Here is a 19,711-nt window from a genome sequence, read left to right as displayed (position 1 = left end):
AAAGCTCTTGCAAGTTCAGAACTTTAGCTATTTCTAAAAGGTAAAGTGTAGCTCCCATACATAAATCAAGAGAGAAGGTGGGCATCACAGATATGGCATCAAAGGCATAAACAAAAAGAAAGACTGCCTTCATCAGAATTAATTTATTAGTTAAGTTCTAGGAAATAAAAATGCAAGCAAGAATTCTAAAAAAATATCTGTAAGCCATATATCTGATGAAGAACTCATAACTAGGGCATGTGAAAGACTCACACCCCAGGCCAAATGGAACAGCTAAAGTAATAGATGAGCAAATACTTTGATACTATACTTTCTCCAAGAAGACATACAAATGTTCCATACAGTTTAAAGCAGAGATGCTGGGTTATTGTAAGTCATCACAAAACCAGTCAAAATTAGGAGTGCACCTTCTGAGGCTCCAAGCAACATAACAGAACAGGAAATGAAAAGCACAAACGACTCAGAGAGTTGTGGTGGGAACTCGAATAGTACAGGGACTGCAGAAAACTGCCTGTCAGTTCATCCTTAGATCACTGACGTGAACATCAAAGACATTAAGGATGAAGACTCCTAGATGTGGTGCAGATGCCTGTGAACAGGAGGCTTACCCCGAAGCTCATGTTTTTAACGTGACCTCTGACTGAAACAAACAAATTCTCTCTCACAAATGGAAAAAGAAACCCTCCTTCTCTAGAAGGGTTTTACTCACTGAGGTTCCATTTCAGGCCTGTTGTCGTCACCTGGTTGCAGTGCTGTCCAACAGGAATAAGGCCACACCAGCTGCCTTCCAATCCAGTGTCTACGTGGAGCCTGTGCTTTCCCTGAAGGAGAAAAGCGAGAATGAAGAAGAGAAAGATGCTAACCACAAATGAACTTAATGTATGCTTTAGTCCTAAGAACTGACTAGCGCTGATTGAGTTCTAAGAGCTTTTCTATATCAGCTTACTATAATCATCAGATTTACAGTTGATAAATTGGTTAAATATATCCAGAGCTGCACATATAAAGTATTACTTCTTATACCTGCCAATTCTAAAAATACCATCCATTGCACTACTGATGATGCAGCCTTTTGTGACTCTAGATTATAGGTTCAAAAACAAGCATTTGTTTAATTATATATAAAAGATCATTTTCCAAGTAAAATCTTTAATTATATGAGAGTCAGGTTTCTAATATTAAAACTCAACACAAGCACTATAAGTAGTTAGCCTGTCTCCTGTGGCCATCACTGAGATCCTCACAATGTACACATAGGTACACTGGTTAGTTTTTGTCAATGAGACAAACTAGAGTCTCCTGAAAAGAGGGGACCTCAACTGAGGAAGATCTCTATTGGATTGGCCAATGGGCATGTTTCTGGGACATTTTCTTGATAAATAATTAAGTAGGAGGACTCATTCCACTGCAGGTAGTGCCACCCCTGGGCAATTAATTGGTCCTGGGTTGAATAAGAAAGCAAGCTGAGTAAGTCATGGAGAGGAAGCCAGTAAGCAGCACTTCCCCATGGCCTTTGCTTCAGTCCTGCCTTCAGGTTCCTGTCTCGGCTTCCCCTTAATGATGCTCTGTAAACTGCAGGCCAAATAAACCCTTTCTGCCCCAAGTTGGTTTAGGTTAGTGTTTTATCATAGCCACAGAAAACACTAAAACAATAGGGACCATTTTATTTCAATATCCAATCAGAAAAGACCTAAATATAATTAAATAAATTGTTTTAAGGAGTAATGCATTTTAAACTGGGTGTCTGCTGTTCAGAGAAAAGGCACAACCCAGGAGATGCTATGTATACAGAAGCATGAGTTGATCATGGTACGGACATCATGCCTGAGTGGCAACAATGAGTCTGCAGGATGAGATACGGAAGAACCTTTTGATCAATGGTTAAGTGCAAGGGCTCAGTCCACTGTGGGTAGTGCTACCTCTGGGCAGGTGGTCCTGGGTTGCACAAGCACACAGCTTGCTCACTGATGGACTTCTGTGCCAGCATCAGAGGTATGCCTCTACATATACATTTCAGGTGCTACTAGTCAACACTAGTTCCTCACTTGTTAGAAAGGAACCCCATGGAAACATGGTAAGGAGTACACTGTAGGCAGTACGCATGAGTGCATGGGGGCTGGGTCTGTCCGTAATCTGCTTAATGTCTTCAACTGCAAATCTTCTCTAAAAGTCAGGAAGTATAAGTTTTAAAAATGTCTCACAGCAACCCTTCAGCTGTCCCCTCATCAGGGTGGACGGCAGCAGGATGGGGGGTCTGAAACCTGCATTAGATGAGCAGTGCGCTCAAGGGGAACAGAGTCACATCTCAACAGCCATTACAACTGGTTCTGATTTTACCTCACCTTTAGAAAGGCGAGCCATGGTCTCTCTGTATTGCTTTGTATGGTTTTCCCTTAAAGTGACTGAGATTGGCTCATTTACCACACACTTGTTTCCTACCCCCCCTTCTCCTATTCTCCAAAGCGAAATAATTCTCTCTGAAGATAGATATTCAGAATATAATATAAATGGACATTCTAAATACCGCACACTGCACATTTTAACAAATCCTGAAAGGGGTGAAGATTTTCTTTTATAATAAAGCAGTTTCCAGCAGAAGGGGTGGCAGCAATTCTCAGTTCTTTACAGATATTTTGGCTTTAGGAGGAAATGATTCAATGGTATTTTATGAAGGTAGAACTTGGCTCAGTTTTCTGTTTTATGTTGAACTTCTGGGGCCCCATGGGAGAAATGCCATAGTATTGGAGGGGTGACAGCTAAGTTGTAACCTTCTGGCATAAGGTAGTAGTTCAAGAAGAGTGGAGGAGAAAGGGCTGAAGTCTGCACGGAGGCCCTGGCCTTTGTACCCCCTGGAATTTCTGACAATGAGGGAGGCTTTTCATGGCTTATCAAGGAGGTATTCACATATTATGGGTGTGTCTTATTTTCAATGTGTTTATATTCACTCTTACTTTTAATGCCTCTTCTTCCTTGGTTTTGGACTGCTTTATCTTTTAGTACAAGCCAGCTAAATACATTGTATGTTTGGTGTTCTAGAAAATTCTAGTGAAAAATGATGAAGGAAAGAAAATAATTTTTTTCTGGTGGATATTAACTCCCTGGGAGAAGAGCCCTTAGCTTCCAACATATAACACAAAGGAAACAGCACATATACATGTTCAGTTTTACTCTCCTGGGGAGAGAAGCACTGCTGTAAAACTGCCGATTTAAGCAGCACAGTGGGAAGCCCCCTTCCTCCGCTTTAGGTATTCACGGCCTTTCTCGTTATTCTAAGAACCAATGCACCTTAACATTTTCAGTATGGGAATAAACTAGTTTGGTGATTGAGAAGTCACAGATAGGTCTTAGACTATCATCAATTAGCATTTCATCTCTTGCTTTAAAAGTGTGTTTTGCCATACGTGAAGGGTCTTGTGTTTATAAATATGCAAATTTAGCTTTTATGACTAAAAGAGAGCAGTATTATGCTTTCATCCTGTGTCGGCATGTCAACGTGACATCTTTAAAAAATGAATGACCGGGTAAAGGAATTTTTGCTCATTCCCTAGATTTCTCAGTTTATAATATATGCTAGTCTATATGAGATTTGACAGAGGCAGGCATCTAGCCTGACGTTAAAGAACCCCTGCAGGATTTATGGCATCACTGAAGACCAGAGGCACATGAACTAATCATTCACTTCCATATACTTCCATGAATCACTTCTCAGGTTCCTGCTCTATCCTCTGTTCTCAGCCAAGATAACTCTTTGAAGTCAAAAGCAGTTTTATACAGTGAAGAAAGAACAAAAATCAATCATGGTTTGCTTTTTCAGTTGTGGTTATATGATGCTGCAACTTTAACATGGTTGAAACTATAAACCAGTGAAAGGCAGCAAAGATATTGCATGTACTGAAAACCATGCTTAAGATCATGCTAAGGACACACAGTATCATGAGATAGGTTTCCCCAGACTATAATTCTAAGCTAGAGCAAAACACATACACACACACACACACACAAACACACACACACACACACACACACACACACACACAGCTACCTACTGAAGGCTAAGAGACCATTCCCATTACATTTTCTGTGTTTCTTTATTGCAACGGAGGAAGGCATGATTGAAAGAAATGCTAAGGCTCACCTTAGATTTTGTCATCTAAAAATATCAAATACAAAGACATCTTAATTCAGTTTATATTTTAAGTACTTAAATTTAGGAACCATGCCAACATTTGCACAAAAATATTTTTAGAATATCTTAGTATGAGTCTTGCAAAATGCAAATGCATAGCAAATTATTAAGACCACAAAACACGGAATACAGGAAGAGCATAATGACCTTTCTAGTTAATATAAAAGATTTAAGGAGCATGTGAGACTGGCGATTCCCAAAGCAGCCAGTCATTCATTAAATTGCTATTAATGAGCAAGACACACCTTGTGTTAACTGCTGTATATAATGCAAGTAAACCACCAGACTTAGTATGAATGAACACTCCTGCACACTGCTTAAGTACAGGCCTACCTATAGCAGGTCAACGTTTGCCAATCTGTCCAGGTACTTTAAATTATATTAGTAAATACAGGCCACTTGCAAGAAAGTAAACAGCCTGCAGGAAGAACTTCTATGAGAAAGATAAAAGGATACACACTACATGCAACAGAAGAAGCTAAAGGATACACACTGTGCCCACCAGAAGAGGTTAAAGGATCCACACTATGTGCATAAGAAGAAGATAAAGGATCCACACTATATGCAACAGAAGAAGTTAAAGGATAAATGAGAGAGAGAGAGAGAGAGAGAGAGAGAGAGAGAGAGAGAGAGAGAGATACAGAGAGATACTGCTACATACACTGTATATAACTTTGATATTTTGGTTTAATATTTCTACAGTCAGAAAATTTTAGAGATATGTTTCAAAATTGACAAGATATATTTGTTTTTTGTTCTGGAAATTATTTGGCAAAGTCAGGCTCAAATCACATACATGTCTTCTGAAATGAATTAACCTCACTCTCTAGTTGAACAGTTAACACTTCTCAATGCCAATTAAGTTACTTTGTTTATTCAAAATTAAAAAAAAATAATTGTGGAATAATTGGAATTATACAAGGGCAGACTCCTTCCCCTACTAACCACCTAAATCTATACCATATCACAATTCAAACTGATGAAAACAACATGCCTTTTATTTTCCTCTCACACTGGCATTTTTATGCTATTTAATGTCTTACCCCATCTCTAGGCTTCCCTTTTATTGGAATTCGAGGAAAAACCCTGCTAAATGCTGTCACACTCGTGTGTTGAAAGCATTTTCTTCCCCATTCCAAAGGTACTCTATTTTAAGCACTGACTTCTAAGAATAGTTGTTTTAAGAGAAACCACTTCTAACAGTGGAGACAGGATGAGCTACATGGAAGGGCATTATGAGCCAGTATGACGGTTAAGTTTCCAAATGTTCTTCATCGAGGGCCCTTCCATGTGATGCAGAACCTGGGCAGATGGGCACGTTTTCTGAGCTTTCACTATCCCCCCAGCCTCAACAGGAGAAGCCAGAAAGGAAGGAAGCCTTGCTTTGTATGTGATCTCCTTATGTTTCCTACTTAGCACTGAGAGATGACTTCCTTTCAACTGTAACAGACTTTATCTGTGCTACAAAATGCAGCATTTTGCTATTATATTTCACCTGGAAAACAGGTTCATACTGTTACTCTAAAAATGATAAGAAGCCTGTTTTTATTGTGTTGGATGAATTAACAACACAGAGGGAGAATGTCTTTATGTGTTTAATAAATATCTGACTTGGAAATTGCTTAGAGCAAATGGAAAAGGTATTGATGAAAATGTGTCAATAATGTCAAAAAATTACTTCAAAATTTGAACAGAAGAGATGGGGAGGTGTCTTAAAAATATGGAAGGGAAGTTTCAGATGAACTGAAAGGACTCACAAGAGCCTCGGCATTATCTAGACAATGTTTGTCTCATTAATACGAGGAAAAACTACACTCACCAATATTAATGAATATCCTATCAACAGTTCTCAAACCACACTTTAAAACATATGCTGTGTAGACATGTGCTATTTAAAATGGAAGTTACATGACCCACTTATTAAATCATTTCAGGACTTGATTATGTCATAATAAGTGTTTCAAGAACAGAGATTTAGGTATTTAAACTATGAATTCTGATTTACCTGTCTCTCTCTCTTTCTCTCTCTCTCTTTTGCCTTTGGTAGAATTGCCATTTGTACTATGTTGATCCTCCCAATCTAAGAGCAAGGGAGATTCCTCCATTTTCTGGTATCCTCTTCAATTTCTTTCTTCAATGCCTTAAAGTTCTTGTCAAATAGATCTTTCACTTCCTTGGTTAGAGTTACCCCAAGATATTTTATGCTATTTGTGGCTATCGTGAAGGGTGATGCTTCTCTGATTTCCCTCTCTGCTTCCTTATCTTTTGTGTATAGGAGGGCAACTGATTTTTTGGAATTGATCTTTTATCCTGCCACACTACTAAGGGTGTTTATCAGCTGTAGGAGTTCTTTGCTGGAGTTTTTGGGGTCGCTTATGTACACTATCTTATCATCTGCAAATAATGAAAGTTTAACTTCTTCCTTTCCAATTTGAATCCCTTTGATCCCCTTATGTTGTCTTATTGCTATCGCTAGAATTTCAAGCACTATATTGAAGAGGTATGGAGAGAGTGGACAGCCTTGTCATCACTCAATATGATGTTTTTCTAGATCCTTCGATTTGCTTGCAAATTTCAAGATGTCATGATTTTTTCTGCTGTGTAGTACTGTTTCCAGGTTTTGGCTATGAAAAACAATGCTTCTATGAACACAGTTGAGCACATGTCCTGTGGCTATGATTGAACACCCTTTGGGTATATACCCAAAAGAAATATTGCTGGGTCTTGAGGTAGATTGTTTCCCAATTTTCTGAGAAACTGCCATACTGAAGTCCAAAGCAGATGTATCAGTTTTCACTCCCACTAGAAATAGAGGAATGCTCCCTTTACCCCACATCTTCTCCAGCATAAATTGTCATCAGTGTTTTTGACCTTGGCCATTCTTACAGGTGTTAGATGGAATCTCAGAGTTGTTTTGATTTGCATTTCTCTGATGGTTAAGGATGCTGAGCATTTCCTTAAGTGTCTTTCAGCCATTTTAGATTCCTGTGTTGAGAGTTCTCGTTTAGGTCTGTACCCCACTTTTTTATTGGATTATTTGTTCTTTAGATGACCTATTTCTTGACATTTTTTTGTATATTTTTGGAGATCAGCACTCTGTCTGATGTGGTGTTGGTGAAGATCTTTTCCCACATTGTAAGCTGCCATTTTGTCTTGTTGACCATGTCTTTTGCTTTACAGAAGCTTCTCAGTTTCAGGAGATTCCATTTATTAATTGTTTATCTCAGTGTCTGTGCTACTGGGGTTATATTTAGGAAGTGGTCTCCCATGCCAATGCATTCAAGTGTACGGCCCACTTTCTCTTTATTAACCAATGGTAATAAAACACATTCACAGCATACAGAGGGGAATCCCACATCAGACTAGAGACGAAAGGTAGATAGGATAATTAAGTTAAGAAAAGCTAGCTAGAAATGAGCCAAGCTAAGGCCTGGTATTCATAATAAAAAACAAGTCTCTGTGTATTTATTTGGGAGCTGGGTGGTGGGCCTCAAAGAGTAAAGGATAAAAAATACCACAGACCTAGAAGCCTCACATTGGTGCCTCAATTATGAGAAATATACATAGGTTTCTAAGTGTTTCTATTCCCTTTTCTAGCCCCATGATGTGGATAATATCAGTCATTGTTAATGGTTGCTAATTTTGAGATAGCTGGAGCTGATAATTGCACAGTGGTAAAACTATTAACTTTGAGTATCTAAATTCCTTTTTACCCTCTACAAATTTTGTTTTGCTATCTATAAAACTAGAATAAAACAGTGGTTATAGGGCACAAATGATTTGATATGTAAGGTACTACCAAGGAAACCTGACTCAGAACAGATGTTAAGGAGACATCTGCTTTGGATTTTACTATCAAAACAAAACAGGGACATTATAAAACTGAACTCTTTCCATTTTAGAAACTCTATCTGCTTTTCATTTTTTTTGTCAAGAATGTAGGACTAACATTTGACATTTGAGAAGTAGTACTTAATAGCATTGTCTTAAACATCTTTAATAGTTAATTTAAAGTAACCTATATTTAAATGAGGAGTGCTTCAACTGAGCAACTGCCTAGAGCAGCCTAGCTTGTGGGCAGCATGTCTATGGGTGATTGTACTGATTGTTAACTAATGTAGGAGAGTCTAGTCCACAGTGGTCAGTACCTTCTATGAAGAGGTAGATCTAAGCTGTTTATGAAAGCTAGCTAAGCATAGCCTGTGAGCCGGCATCCAGTATTTTTCACGGTTCGTGCTCTGTGGCTGTGAACTGTGTTCTTGGTTGAAGGTAATTCTGTGTAGAATAGCAAACAGACTTGCATTTATGTTCCTGCCTTGATTTCCTTCACGAAGAACTGTGAGCTAGAATTGCAAGCTGAAATAAGCGCGTTCTTTCCCTGAGTTGCATTTGTGTGGAGTCCTTAATGCACCACTAGACATGATACTAGGTAAAACATACAATCTATTGTCACTGGGCCAAAATGTTAGAATGCACATATCTTTTATACTGCGCAGATCAGATCTTCATGATACAGTATTATCATTTTTCACACCTCTTCTAGAAGAAGTGAGAACTCTTGAAATCAGAATATAAATACAGTAGTAATATTTGTACAGTGTTTTTTTTTTGTTGTTGTTCTATTTTATCTCTAGAGGAATGAAGGAGAGTGAATTCTGATTCACTGAGGCAAAATCATGGTTAAGATTTCTGAGAAAAATACACCTTAACGTAATTTACTTCCATTTCTGTACTACAAAAAGGCTTACTACAATGAGGGCACAATTAGATACACACATTGTGTTGTGTTGAAAGTGACATCTGATATGTCAGCATTCTTCAGGTTTTGTCTCATCTCGTGTGTACACTGTTCACAACCTCTACTTGACTGAAGATACACTCTCTCCTTCTTTGTCACTTTCCTCTGCGGTAGTGTCTCTGACATAATACTCACTGAACAGTGCCATCTGGTATTTGTTTCTTTATATTCCATATATCTAAGACTATCTAAGAAGACCTATCTATGTGAGTGATAGACAGAATACTGCACATGTGTTGCTCTGTGAATTCTGAGGCTGAAATTATAATGGAAAGAAAGAAAGAAAGAAAGAAAGAAAGAAAGAAAGAAAGAAAGAAAGAAAAAAGAAAGAAAGGGCAGCTGCTCAAAGAATACTTTCTTTGAGGAAGGCTAGGCACTATGTCACAAGGACCTCAAGGGCTCTTTTGGATGATCAACCCTTTACTTTACACATGGACAGCCAGCACCAGCTTGCCTGCTGTGTGAGCGGGCCATATGCTACCAGTGAACCAATGCCAGGACAAATGAGTCTCCTGAGACAATGTGCTTAAAGTGCCAGCCAATCCCCAAATCCTGACCACAGAGAAACTTTGCAAGATAAAACATCTTTACTGTTATTTGAGCCGTAGGTTCCAAGACACAGCAACAGTCACCTCTCTCAACCTGTGCTATTTCATTTGCTTTTTGCTTTCTGGTTACCATCTTTACTCCCTCTGTCAGTGTCCTTTCTGCTTTAAGTAACTGTGAGGTAGAAAACTGCCTTACACTTTTGTTCAAAAGTGTGTATGAAACCCCTTTAAACGTGAAAGGCTGGCAAGCTTTCTTTCTTTTGTGTATTTGTAATTTACTGAAGGGGTGGAGGTGGGGAGGAAACAAATGAAGAACAAAACAAAACCGAAACCACAGATGCTCCCAGCTTTTCCTCCCAGTACTCAGAGACTCTCTGAGTTGATCCTGCCCTGTTCTTCATGATTTTCTCCTGAGATATCAACCTGGGAAAAGTAGTGCTAAATTAGAAAAAAAAAAATCCTCATGAGTTATAAAATTAAGACAGAATACACAATCGCTAAGCAGAGTACATTGTGCTGGGTGACGCCTGTGTGCTGTTTACTTTATCAAATTACTTAAAAGACTACATCTAAGCAGAAATGATCCATATTTTAAAATAAATTTTGCATAACAGGAAGATAGCATTAAAAATATCATAAAATACCTCACTTCCTATCCAAAAGTCAGTTAAGCTGTCTTTATTTAAATAAATGGTAATATGTAATCAAATTGCTATTTTAAATTTGATTTGGATGTTATTCTTTCAAATGGAAAAAGTCTAATTTCAGACATATTTCAGAAGCTTCCTCCTGTGCACTACATACTGGATTTTTAACTCTTCTAATTTTTTCATATAATAAATTTTGTTTTAATTTGTTGTTACTGATTGTTGGTACCATAGGATCCCCACAGCGATGGAAAAGAACAGGAATTCACAACAGAGTGGAGTTGCCAACATATTTACAGCCTTATCATTTGACAGGGAAGGTCAGAGCTTTCCTGAGTTTATTCATAACCTGGTTCCAGCTTTCAATTCTTTGAAAATTGCTCCTTGATACCCAGCTTCCCTGAAATCACAGAGAGTGGCAGCCACTCTCTTCAGGTGTAAATCACAATCTAAATAACTGAGAGCATTTCCCCTTTACTCCTCTGTAGAAAACACACTGCATTTTCACTGGCGAGCGCAGGCACCTGGGCAAAGCTGCGCCAAGGATGTTCTTAGTGCTTAATTTCTAGAGTCACTAGTAGGAAAACAGTCTCTGAGGTTATAAAAGTAAAGGCCCTGTTCTTGAATGATGCTGGCATTTCAATAAATGCTCTATTTTTACTCTATGAATCCAAATTAACCAGATTTAGTCTCTGTGTGTCACAATGAATCCAATGACAACATAGTTATTCTACACCTAAAATGACCAGAACATGAATGATTTTGGCATGCTATAATAAAAGCCAATGCCATTCAGGCAAGTGAAATAGATACATAACTATTTAGAAGGAAAAAAGGAAAATTTTAAGCTGGAAAATTTAAAAAGATAGCTAAATCTTTTCAATTTTACCCATGAAAGATCACTATTTCTTTGTTGCGGAAGTCATCAGGAAAGCCCCTTTTCTAACTGTTAGTGACACTATTTAAAGCATTTAGACTTACAATCATGGTTATCAAACACGTCTGAGACGTATAGATGTACCAGAAAAAAGGTGAAAATAGCTTGACAAAATTTTAAGCCACCTTTTCAATATATGAGGTATGAATATACTTATCTATAGTAAAAATTAGATATTCTTTTCCCTTTTAGTTTTGTATCTTAATGATAGATAATATAATCTCATTAGGAGGGGTCACAAGGTGACATTCTTTTTAACAATACAATGAATCAACTTCAGTTGCTTTATTAATATATTTATCTTTTTGTTGGCATCAACTAGTACCAAGGGAATCAGCATTTTTCCTGAGAACACATGTAGACTGGCGATTCTGCTGCTTTTGGCTGTGTGATTTTGCACTATAGAACTCTGTGTATCTATTTCTTTATTTTTAAAATGGATCTTATCTAATGCTACAGAGTGACTGGAATGAATAAATAGCTTACACAAAGCTCCTGGAATTGTTTGCAATAAACCTTAACCATTTCTTTATCAATATTATTTTGTTCCGTATAATCATAAATATTAGAGACCCATCTAGTGGGAGAAATACAGTAATGTCAAGTCAAAGGCAATTGCTGACTTACATGCCACAGGACTGGAGCTTCACAGGAAGGCCCTGAGAAGTTTTGTTTTTCTTTCATTTCCCTTTAGGTAAAATTGTCTGTGCTGCTATAAAAGGTATGTGATAAGGAACCCTAGTGCACTTTCTTGAGTAGTACAGACTTCATGGGCCTCCTTAGAATAAAATATTGTTAGTTAGTGTGATCTTTATCTACTAAAGACTAAACTATCACTTCCTTGAAATAACTAAACATGTGGCCTGCAAGGCAACCCATTATCCTTCTGTTCATCACTCCTCTCCCTCCTGGTCACCAGCAAGTAAAAGAGCAAAGGCTAAATTTAGCCTATCCTCAAAAGGATAAAAACTGCTGAGGGAATAATGGGTCTGTATCCTATTGGTGATGCAAAGCCTAGATAACATGCTTTTATGGAAAATACTGGTCCCAAAGATGCTGGTTCAAAGAAGAGGAAGACCAAGGAAAGAAAACAGAAAGCATACAGATGCTGCAATGCTTTGTTGGCCAAGGATTGGGCTTCTTCGCAAGAATTCTGGTAAATGGTGTAGAAAACCAATCTGATGGTCTCTGAAGAAATAGGAAAGTGGCACACACTTGGTAAAGTTTACATCCCTAGAAATCCAGTAACAAATAGGGGGCTCAGAGAACTGACGTGGAAAAATCAGTATGCTTCCAAGGCGCCAAGGCCCTCATTTAACTATGGCTCTGAGAAACCTGAAGAAAAAAAATGAGAGAGGAGAAGCTGGGGAATAGATACCAGGATCAAGTGGAAGCTTTGTAGGAATAACTTACTTTAGGCTGTAGCTGTGTCTTAGGGTTTCTATTGCTTCGACAAAACACCATAACCAAAAAAGCAAGTTGGAAAGGAAAAGGTTTATTTGGCTTACATTTCCACATTGCTGTTCATCAGTGAGGGAAGTCAAGATAGTAACTCAACCACGGAAGTTGCCGGAGGTCATGAGAGTTACAGCAGGTGTCAACTCACGTTCAGATGTCAACCCACCAGAGGAATGATTCTCAGATGGAGGTGAATCCTGTCTGGGTAAAGCCTACAGGGCCACTGACTCTGGAAACTTGCTCACACTTGCTAAACCAGCTTGCTGTCTTTCCAATACCTGCATTGTACTGTGTAATCTCATGTGATGTGTATATGTAATCTCACGATTACATCCCAATCTACTGGGCACATATATCTGTGGGTCGTCAGGAAGATGAATAATCTGAATAATTTTAATATGTGGAAAATATACTAGGACATGCTTCATAACTAGATCTATTGTCCCACAAGAACTGTAGACATTTAAAACCCTGCTTTGCTCATGCTCTCTCTCCTTCTGCTCTTGATTTGGGCCTTGCAATTTCAGTCCGGTGCTCCAATGTGGGTCTCTGTCTGTCTCCTTTCATCGCCTGATGAAAGTTAATATCCAGGAGGATAACTATATGTTTTTCTTTGGGTTCACCTTCTTATTTAGCTTCTCTAGGATCATGAATTATAGGCTCAATGTCCTTTATTTATGGCTAGAAACCAACCGCGAGGGGTGCACCCACACACTGAGACATGGGGATGTTCTATCGGGAACTCACCAAGGCCAGCTGGACTGGGTCTGAAAAAGCATGGGATAAAACTGGACTCCCTGAACATAGCGGACAATGAGGGCTGCTGAGAAGTCTAGAACAATGGCACTGGGTTTTGATCCTACTGCATGTATTGGCTTTGTGGGAGCCTAGGCTATTTGGATGCTCACCTTACTAGACCTGGAAGGAGGTGGGAGGTCCTTGGACTTTCCACAGGGGAGGGAACCCTGACTGCTCTTTGGGCTGCTGAGGGAGGGGGAGTTGGTTGGGGGAGGAGGAGAGAAATGGGAGGCAGTGGCGGGGAGGAGGCAGAAATCTTTAATATATAAACAAATTTAAAAAAAAAACCTGCTTTGTTCCTTTTGCTTATGCTTACTGCATACACTTAGCTCACTTTTTTTACCTCAGTGCAAGTTCAAGGTAGACTAAAGGCTTTTTGTAAATAGATCAGAAGTTTAAAACTTTACAGTATGCAAGGTTAGAGTCACAGGTGTCCAACCAAGGTTGCTACATGAAACACCCTAAGCAAAGCATGCCAATTCTTCACTTGATAAAAGACCCATGGACACTGTGCCACTGGGCTCTGAACACAGTCTTACCTCTGAAACCTTAAAACCTTGTATTGTCATGGTAAATGGCTTGGCTCCATATTGCTTAATATAGGAATGTAATTTTGACCAATGAGAGGTAACTCTTGTAATTTTTTTATTGCTCCAAGCCTCCTATAAAGAGAGAGTCTTTTAGGCTAGAGGAGAAGCTAGGAACAATTAGGATTAGGGCAGGAGAATTAGAATAGATGCAGAACAATAAAGAAACTCTTGGAATAGCATGCAGATGAGTTCGTTTGTCCTCAGATACTCCAAGTTCCTTTCGCTTTGTTGAACTCTGAACTCTGAAGAGAATCTAGGGGATAAACTCCAAAGGCCCTCATTAGGCAGGATTCTGGAGGCAAGAGATGATGCAGAGGTCATGGATGGATGGTACTTACTGACTTGTTTCCCCTGGCTTGCTCAGTCTTTTTCTTATAGAATCAGGACCATCAACCCAGGGATGGCACCCCCGACTATGACTTGGTCACTAATTGAGAAAATACTTTACTGCTGAATCCCATAGAGGCACTTCCTCAACTGAGGCTCCTTCCTGTCTGATGTTTCTAGCCTGTGTCAAGTTGACACATAAAACTAGTCAGTACAGGCTAGTTGGAAAAGGTTCAGGTGAGAGGAATGCATATTTAGTTACTGGTGTGTGCTGTGTATATATGTTCATGTGCATCTGTGCATGCATATGAAGGAAAGAGGTTGACTTCAGGTGTCTTCTATCTCTTACTATCTTATGCATTGGTGCAGGGTCTCTCACTTCTCACTGAACTGGACATTGATGACAGGTGAGTGGCCAGTGAGCCCCTGCCATCTGCTATTCTATCTCTGTGTCTCTAGTGCTTATAGTCACATTCCAGTCTCAGCTTTTGCATAGGAGCTAGGAATCTTAACTCAGGTCCTCATATTTGTGCAAAAGGTACTTTACCAACTGAGCTACCTTGCCAGCCCAGCAATTCATGGGTAACAGCGGGGCAGGCTCAATTCTAAAAAAAAAAAAGCAACGTGACTGGAGCTGCAACCATGAGACACTTGAACCCTCCAAAAGATTGGCAGTGATTACTACACAAAGAACCTGTGTTCACAGGAGCAAGATAAAACTGTTGTTATCAAATCATGGTTTAATTTATATAATCAAAACAACTAGCTAATAATTTCCTGCCCAATATCTGGATATGAGCCAGTTCTTAAAATTGGAGACTAGCCATGGAATGAATCAAGGCATATACTGAGACGATGTGTCTTTAGGGAGACGAACCTTGTAGTAGCCCCAAAGTGTATTCTTGTCTAGTCTTGCTCCAAATAAAGTAGGCTGGCTTATTAAGGTGGTAATCAGGAATATCACTTAAGAAGAGAAAGAGGTTCTCAATGTATTTTATAGATGTGAACAATTATGACTTTGGACCTATAACAATATCCTAGCCTCACTGTCAGATTGTGGTTGTGGATGGAGATAAATGAAAAATGGAGTTCTGGGCTTGGACCATTTCAAAGGAATTGCATGATTCTACGAATCATCTAATGCTTGGGTGTGTAACTGAAATGGTCACTTTTGATAGTAGAAGGGCTCCTATATTTGTTCCTTGAATATGGGGCAAAAACTAGGATAGGAAATCTAAAAAAAAATTTCTTAAACTGTTTCAATATTTCAGAGATTTGTGAGGATGTCAGTAAATTATCACAAAGAGGCTCCAATCATGGCTGCTAGGCCAGATGTGTTATCTTCTAGAGGAGAGAGATATAGCTTCTTGGTATAGGAGACACTGTCCATTTCTCAGACTCCCCAACAAGGCCTGTAGAAGCCAAAGGGATTGACAATATATTATCCTTCTAGGCCATCTGCTCATGCCTCCATTTATTTTGAACTATATGAAGAAGACATAGCTCACAGGGAATCTCTGAAACTTTATGCAGAAAACAATAACACCTACAACAACTTGATGTTGAAGTGCCTATGTGAAGATGGTTTCTTCATTTGTCTGGAATTTTTATATGAACAAAAAAAAGTCTATGGTACTTGAGTAAGTAAAAGGGAAATTTAAAACTGTGCATCTGAAGAATTTAGGAACGGCAACAGTTTCTACAGAAAAGAGCAGTGTTCCAATCGTTGAAGGATCAAAAACGTGGTTTTCATCCTATGATTCTGACTTGGACAGTTTGCAAGGGAAATGTGACATGGCATTAATGAAGCCTTGATACATTCAATAGTTTCAGTTCCTTTAAAAGAAAGGAAAGTAGGATGTTTGTCTGGGTTCATGCTGTATTTTGTAAAGAAGACTTATTTGGTACAGACCTCCAAAAAGCTAGTATAAAAGCCAATGAGCATGATGAATAGGCTCAGATGCTGAAAGCAGAATTACTAGACTTTTTCCATAGTGAAATTCAGACTACAAATGAGAAACAGCAAAGGAAAGATAACAAAAGACAGAGGGTGCCCTCCAGTTAGCTGCCAAGAACCAAGGGGGCATGTCTTGGCACAAGGGCGTGGAGGTGACAAATTCTGAGCTGGGCACTAAAACTTGATAAGTGAATTTCCAACATGGTATAATACATTGAAACTCAATCTATAATAATCTTCAGAGCGTTCCAACGCAGCTTATGCTAACTACATCTAATAATAGAAGAATGTTTTCTATAAGACAGAAAGATTTGCTTCAAGTACTAAATACTGTTTATTTGTAAACCCATGACTTTTTTTTTTTAAACAGACATTATTTCTGCACCTTCTCCCACAATGGTTTTCTCTTAAGATGTCAGTTTTAGCAAGCATAAGGAAATTTGCTAGGATATCACTGACTCAGTTCTAAATTGCTTAACATTTCAGAAAGAACTCAGATTTCTGACAACTAAGAAATCCCGGCTACTATGTCTTTCTTCCTTTTCAAACACATTTTCAAGTAAAATAATTAACAGGTAACTTCATAATACAATAATGCAGTATCTTCAAAGAGTCACACCTTAACACTGATTTTTAATATTTACCTTTTATTTATAAATATAAAAATTATAAAATGACAGGACACAACATACTGAAATAAGATTTTCTGAACTCAATTTCTTGTGCTCCAATCAAAATGTTTTACAAGGGAGTTCTACCTCAGATTTAAAAACATTGGAACTGAAACAAACTCACTACTGAGGTATGGAGAGAGTTAAATAAATCAGTTATTGCCCTTTAAAGTATTTTGGTCGAACTTGGTGAGGCAATATTCTGAATAGGAGAATTTCCTCAGTTCATGTAAAATTATTCCTCATTCCCCTTTCTATACACCATTTCTCACCATAGGCAGAAGACCGTCAAAATAAGGTCAGTGTCCTCACTGCTGAATTATGGCATTTATGAGAAGAAAGCTTAAGGGAACGTGACCTAACATGGATAGAATAATTTTATAATTCTTCTAGTTATAATCATAAATAAAAATGTTCACTGTCCCCTTCGATTCTTTCTAGCTAGTAACACAACTTTAGGAGAAACCTGGATATTTAGAACCCAGACTTGAAGTATTTTACTAACGTTAACAAAATCAAGCTTTTACATGGAGGATGGTGAAATGGTAGCATCGGAAGACTCATAGATGTAAGTCTCACATACTATCTGGAAAACCCTCGCATAAACAAAGATGAGGGCATCTACATATGCTAAAGTGCTATCAGTCACACATCCATCTCACTCCCATCAATCATGTCTCTCTAGGCCATTCTCATTTTGATTTGCATCTGAATAGAGCCTATTTGGGGAGGATATAGGATTGAAAATGTTGCTAATGTGGGCCTCACAGGTTCTTACTGCTGTGACAGCAGTTTTTATCAAGTAACAAGTAGTTACGAGAAGAGAATTTCCCTACACTGCACTGCAGTCATTACCACAGATATAGTTTTCGTTCTAGGGACTGAAATTGGTTTTACATGTTTAAGTGGTATTTTATATGTGTACAAGCGTTCTGTTGTTAATACTTAATTACTCTCTTTAATTCTGTCAGATAAGCCAGTGCAGAACATGAGAAGCAGAAGGTGGGTTACAATGTCCATCAAGAGCTTTTACGTGACGCTTCTGTCTGCATCACACAGATGCAGCCTCAATCCCCATCCGTTGGCCAACTGACAGTTCAAAATCAGGTCACTTAGAGTACATTGTTATAAACACCAACACAACAAATTAGTACAGAAGCTCCTTTAGGGAAAAGAATGAGCAACAAATATTTCAAATCCTATTTGACTTTAAGATCCCACTATTCTCTGCGTGGCCACAGAGTCTGTATAGCAGACAAACTGGGAGGGGTTTCTTAACTCTGACTATAATTGAACATCATAGCTAATATAAACTATTGGGGAAATATAGTTTTGGAACATGGTAAATTCTTAGTGAATTATTTTAAATACTACTAATTTCAATAATTAGCTGTTCAACTTTTAATAAGCATTGTACACTGTTGTAGTAGGAGCTTTATGTCATGTACATGTGCTATCACAAGGTAAGGAAGAATTCATCTGCAGAATGGTATTAACCTAGTTTTTTTTATTTCTGATACCAGAATATAATTATACATTTTTTCCTTCACTTTCCTTCCTCCAAAATCTCCTATAAGCCCCTCCTATTTTTTCATTAACTTTGCTATGTGCATATGTGTGTGTGTGTGTATGCATGTGTGTATATTATTAAATATAATCTATTCATCTGTCTGTTACTTGTATGTATGTTTTCAGTATTTGGTACTGGATAACCAATTGGTATGATCTTCCCTGGGGAAGATTATTTCTCCTGCTTTCAGCATTATTTATTTGCTTTTAGTTCTTTATGTAGGGTTGAGGTTTGGTGGGCTTTTCCCTTACACTTTGGCACGGCTACTGGTATCAGTGTTTAGCTCACTGTCTTAGGGTGAGCCATGCTGTTATGAAACACCACGACCAGTGCAAGTTGAGGAAGAAAGGCTTTATTTGGCTTATATGTCCACATCATGGTTCATCATCAATGGAAGTCAGGACAGGAATTACAGCAGGTCAGGAACCTGGAGACAGCAGATGATACAGAGGCCATAGAAGGGTGTAGCTTCCAGGTTTGCTTCCCTTGGCTTGCTCAGCTTGCTTTCTTATAGAACCCAGGACCACCAGCCCATGAATGGCACCACCCACAATGGGCTGGACTCTCTCCCCATAAATCAAATCCCTAATTAAGAAAATGTCCATGGTCTTGCCCACACCTCGGACTTATGGAGGCATTTTCTTAATCAAGGGTTCATCTTCTCAAATGTCTTTAGCTTAGGTCAAGTTGACATAAAACTATCCAGCACACTTACATGATGAGACCTTATAGGTATAGCTTGGACATTACTAGGAAACCCAATCTCAAAACAAACTCTCTGAACCTCTAGCTTCCCACCCTGTCTTCTTCAATGTTCCCTGAGTCCTGGGTGAATGAATGCTTCTGTAGATACAGTTACTGAAACTTAGTGTCACAATCTATTATTTTTTCTTATGAGAGAGACAGTTATAGTAAAAACTATGAAAGGAAACATAACACGTAGTATTTCCCCTCCTTTTAAAACATTTTTCCATTTATGTTCCTTGTCTGAGATCAGGTGGATGGTTGTCTCATCCATTTTGAGTACTTACTAGTTTTGACTATTAATAAATTTGTTCAATTTAAAAAATACATTCTAAAAAACATGAAAATGATTCTCTGTAATAGTCTGCTTTAAAAGTAGCATTTCCACCTGACCCTTCTCAGAAACACACAAACTTATACATGAACACACATCTTGGAATCACACATACTTGTACATACACACACCTCTCAGAATCACAC

The 19,711-nt window shown here is 38.4% G+C and overlaps 1 protein-coding gene across 3 annotated transcripts in view; it reads right to left on the bottom strand.

Annotated features, from left to right (window-relative positions):
• Positions 1-19,711, bottom strand: part of Tpk1 (thiamin pyrophosphokinase 1) — a 325,255-nt gene that overhangs the window by 77,211 nt on the left and 228,333 nt on the right. For all 3 annotated transcript variants that reach the window (XM_057790101.1, XM_057790118.1, XM_057790110.1), the window contains one exon: positions 710-821. In XM_057790101.1, coding sequence (XP_057646084.1) covers positions 710-821 — 112 coding nt within the window. The remainder of the gene's footprint in view (positions 1-709; positions 822-19,711) is intronic.

This window comes from Chionomys nivalis, chromosome 1 (genome assembly GCF_950005125.1).
Source record: "Chionomys nivalis chromosome 1, mChiNiv1.1, whole genome shotgun sequence".
Classification (NCBI taxonomy): domain Eukaryota; kingdom Metazoa; phylum Chordata; class Mammalia; order Rodentia; family Cricetidae; genus Chionomys; species Chionomys nivalis.
This window is presented reverse-complemented; position numbering and strand designations above follow the sequence as displayed.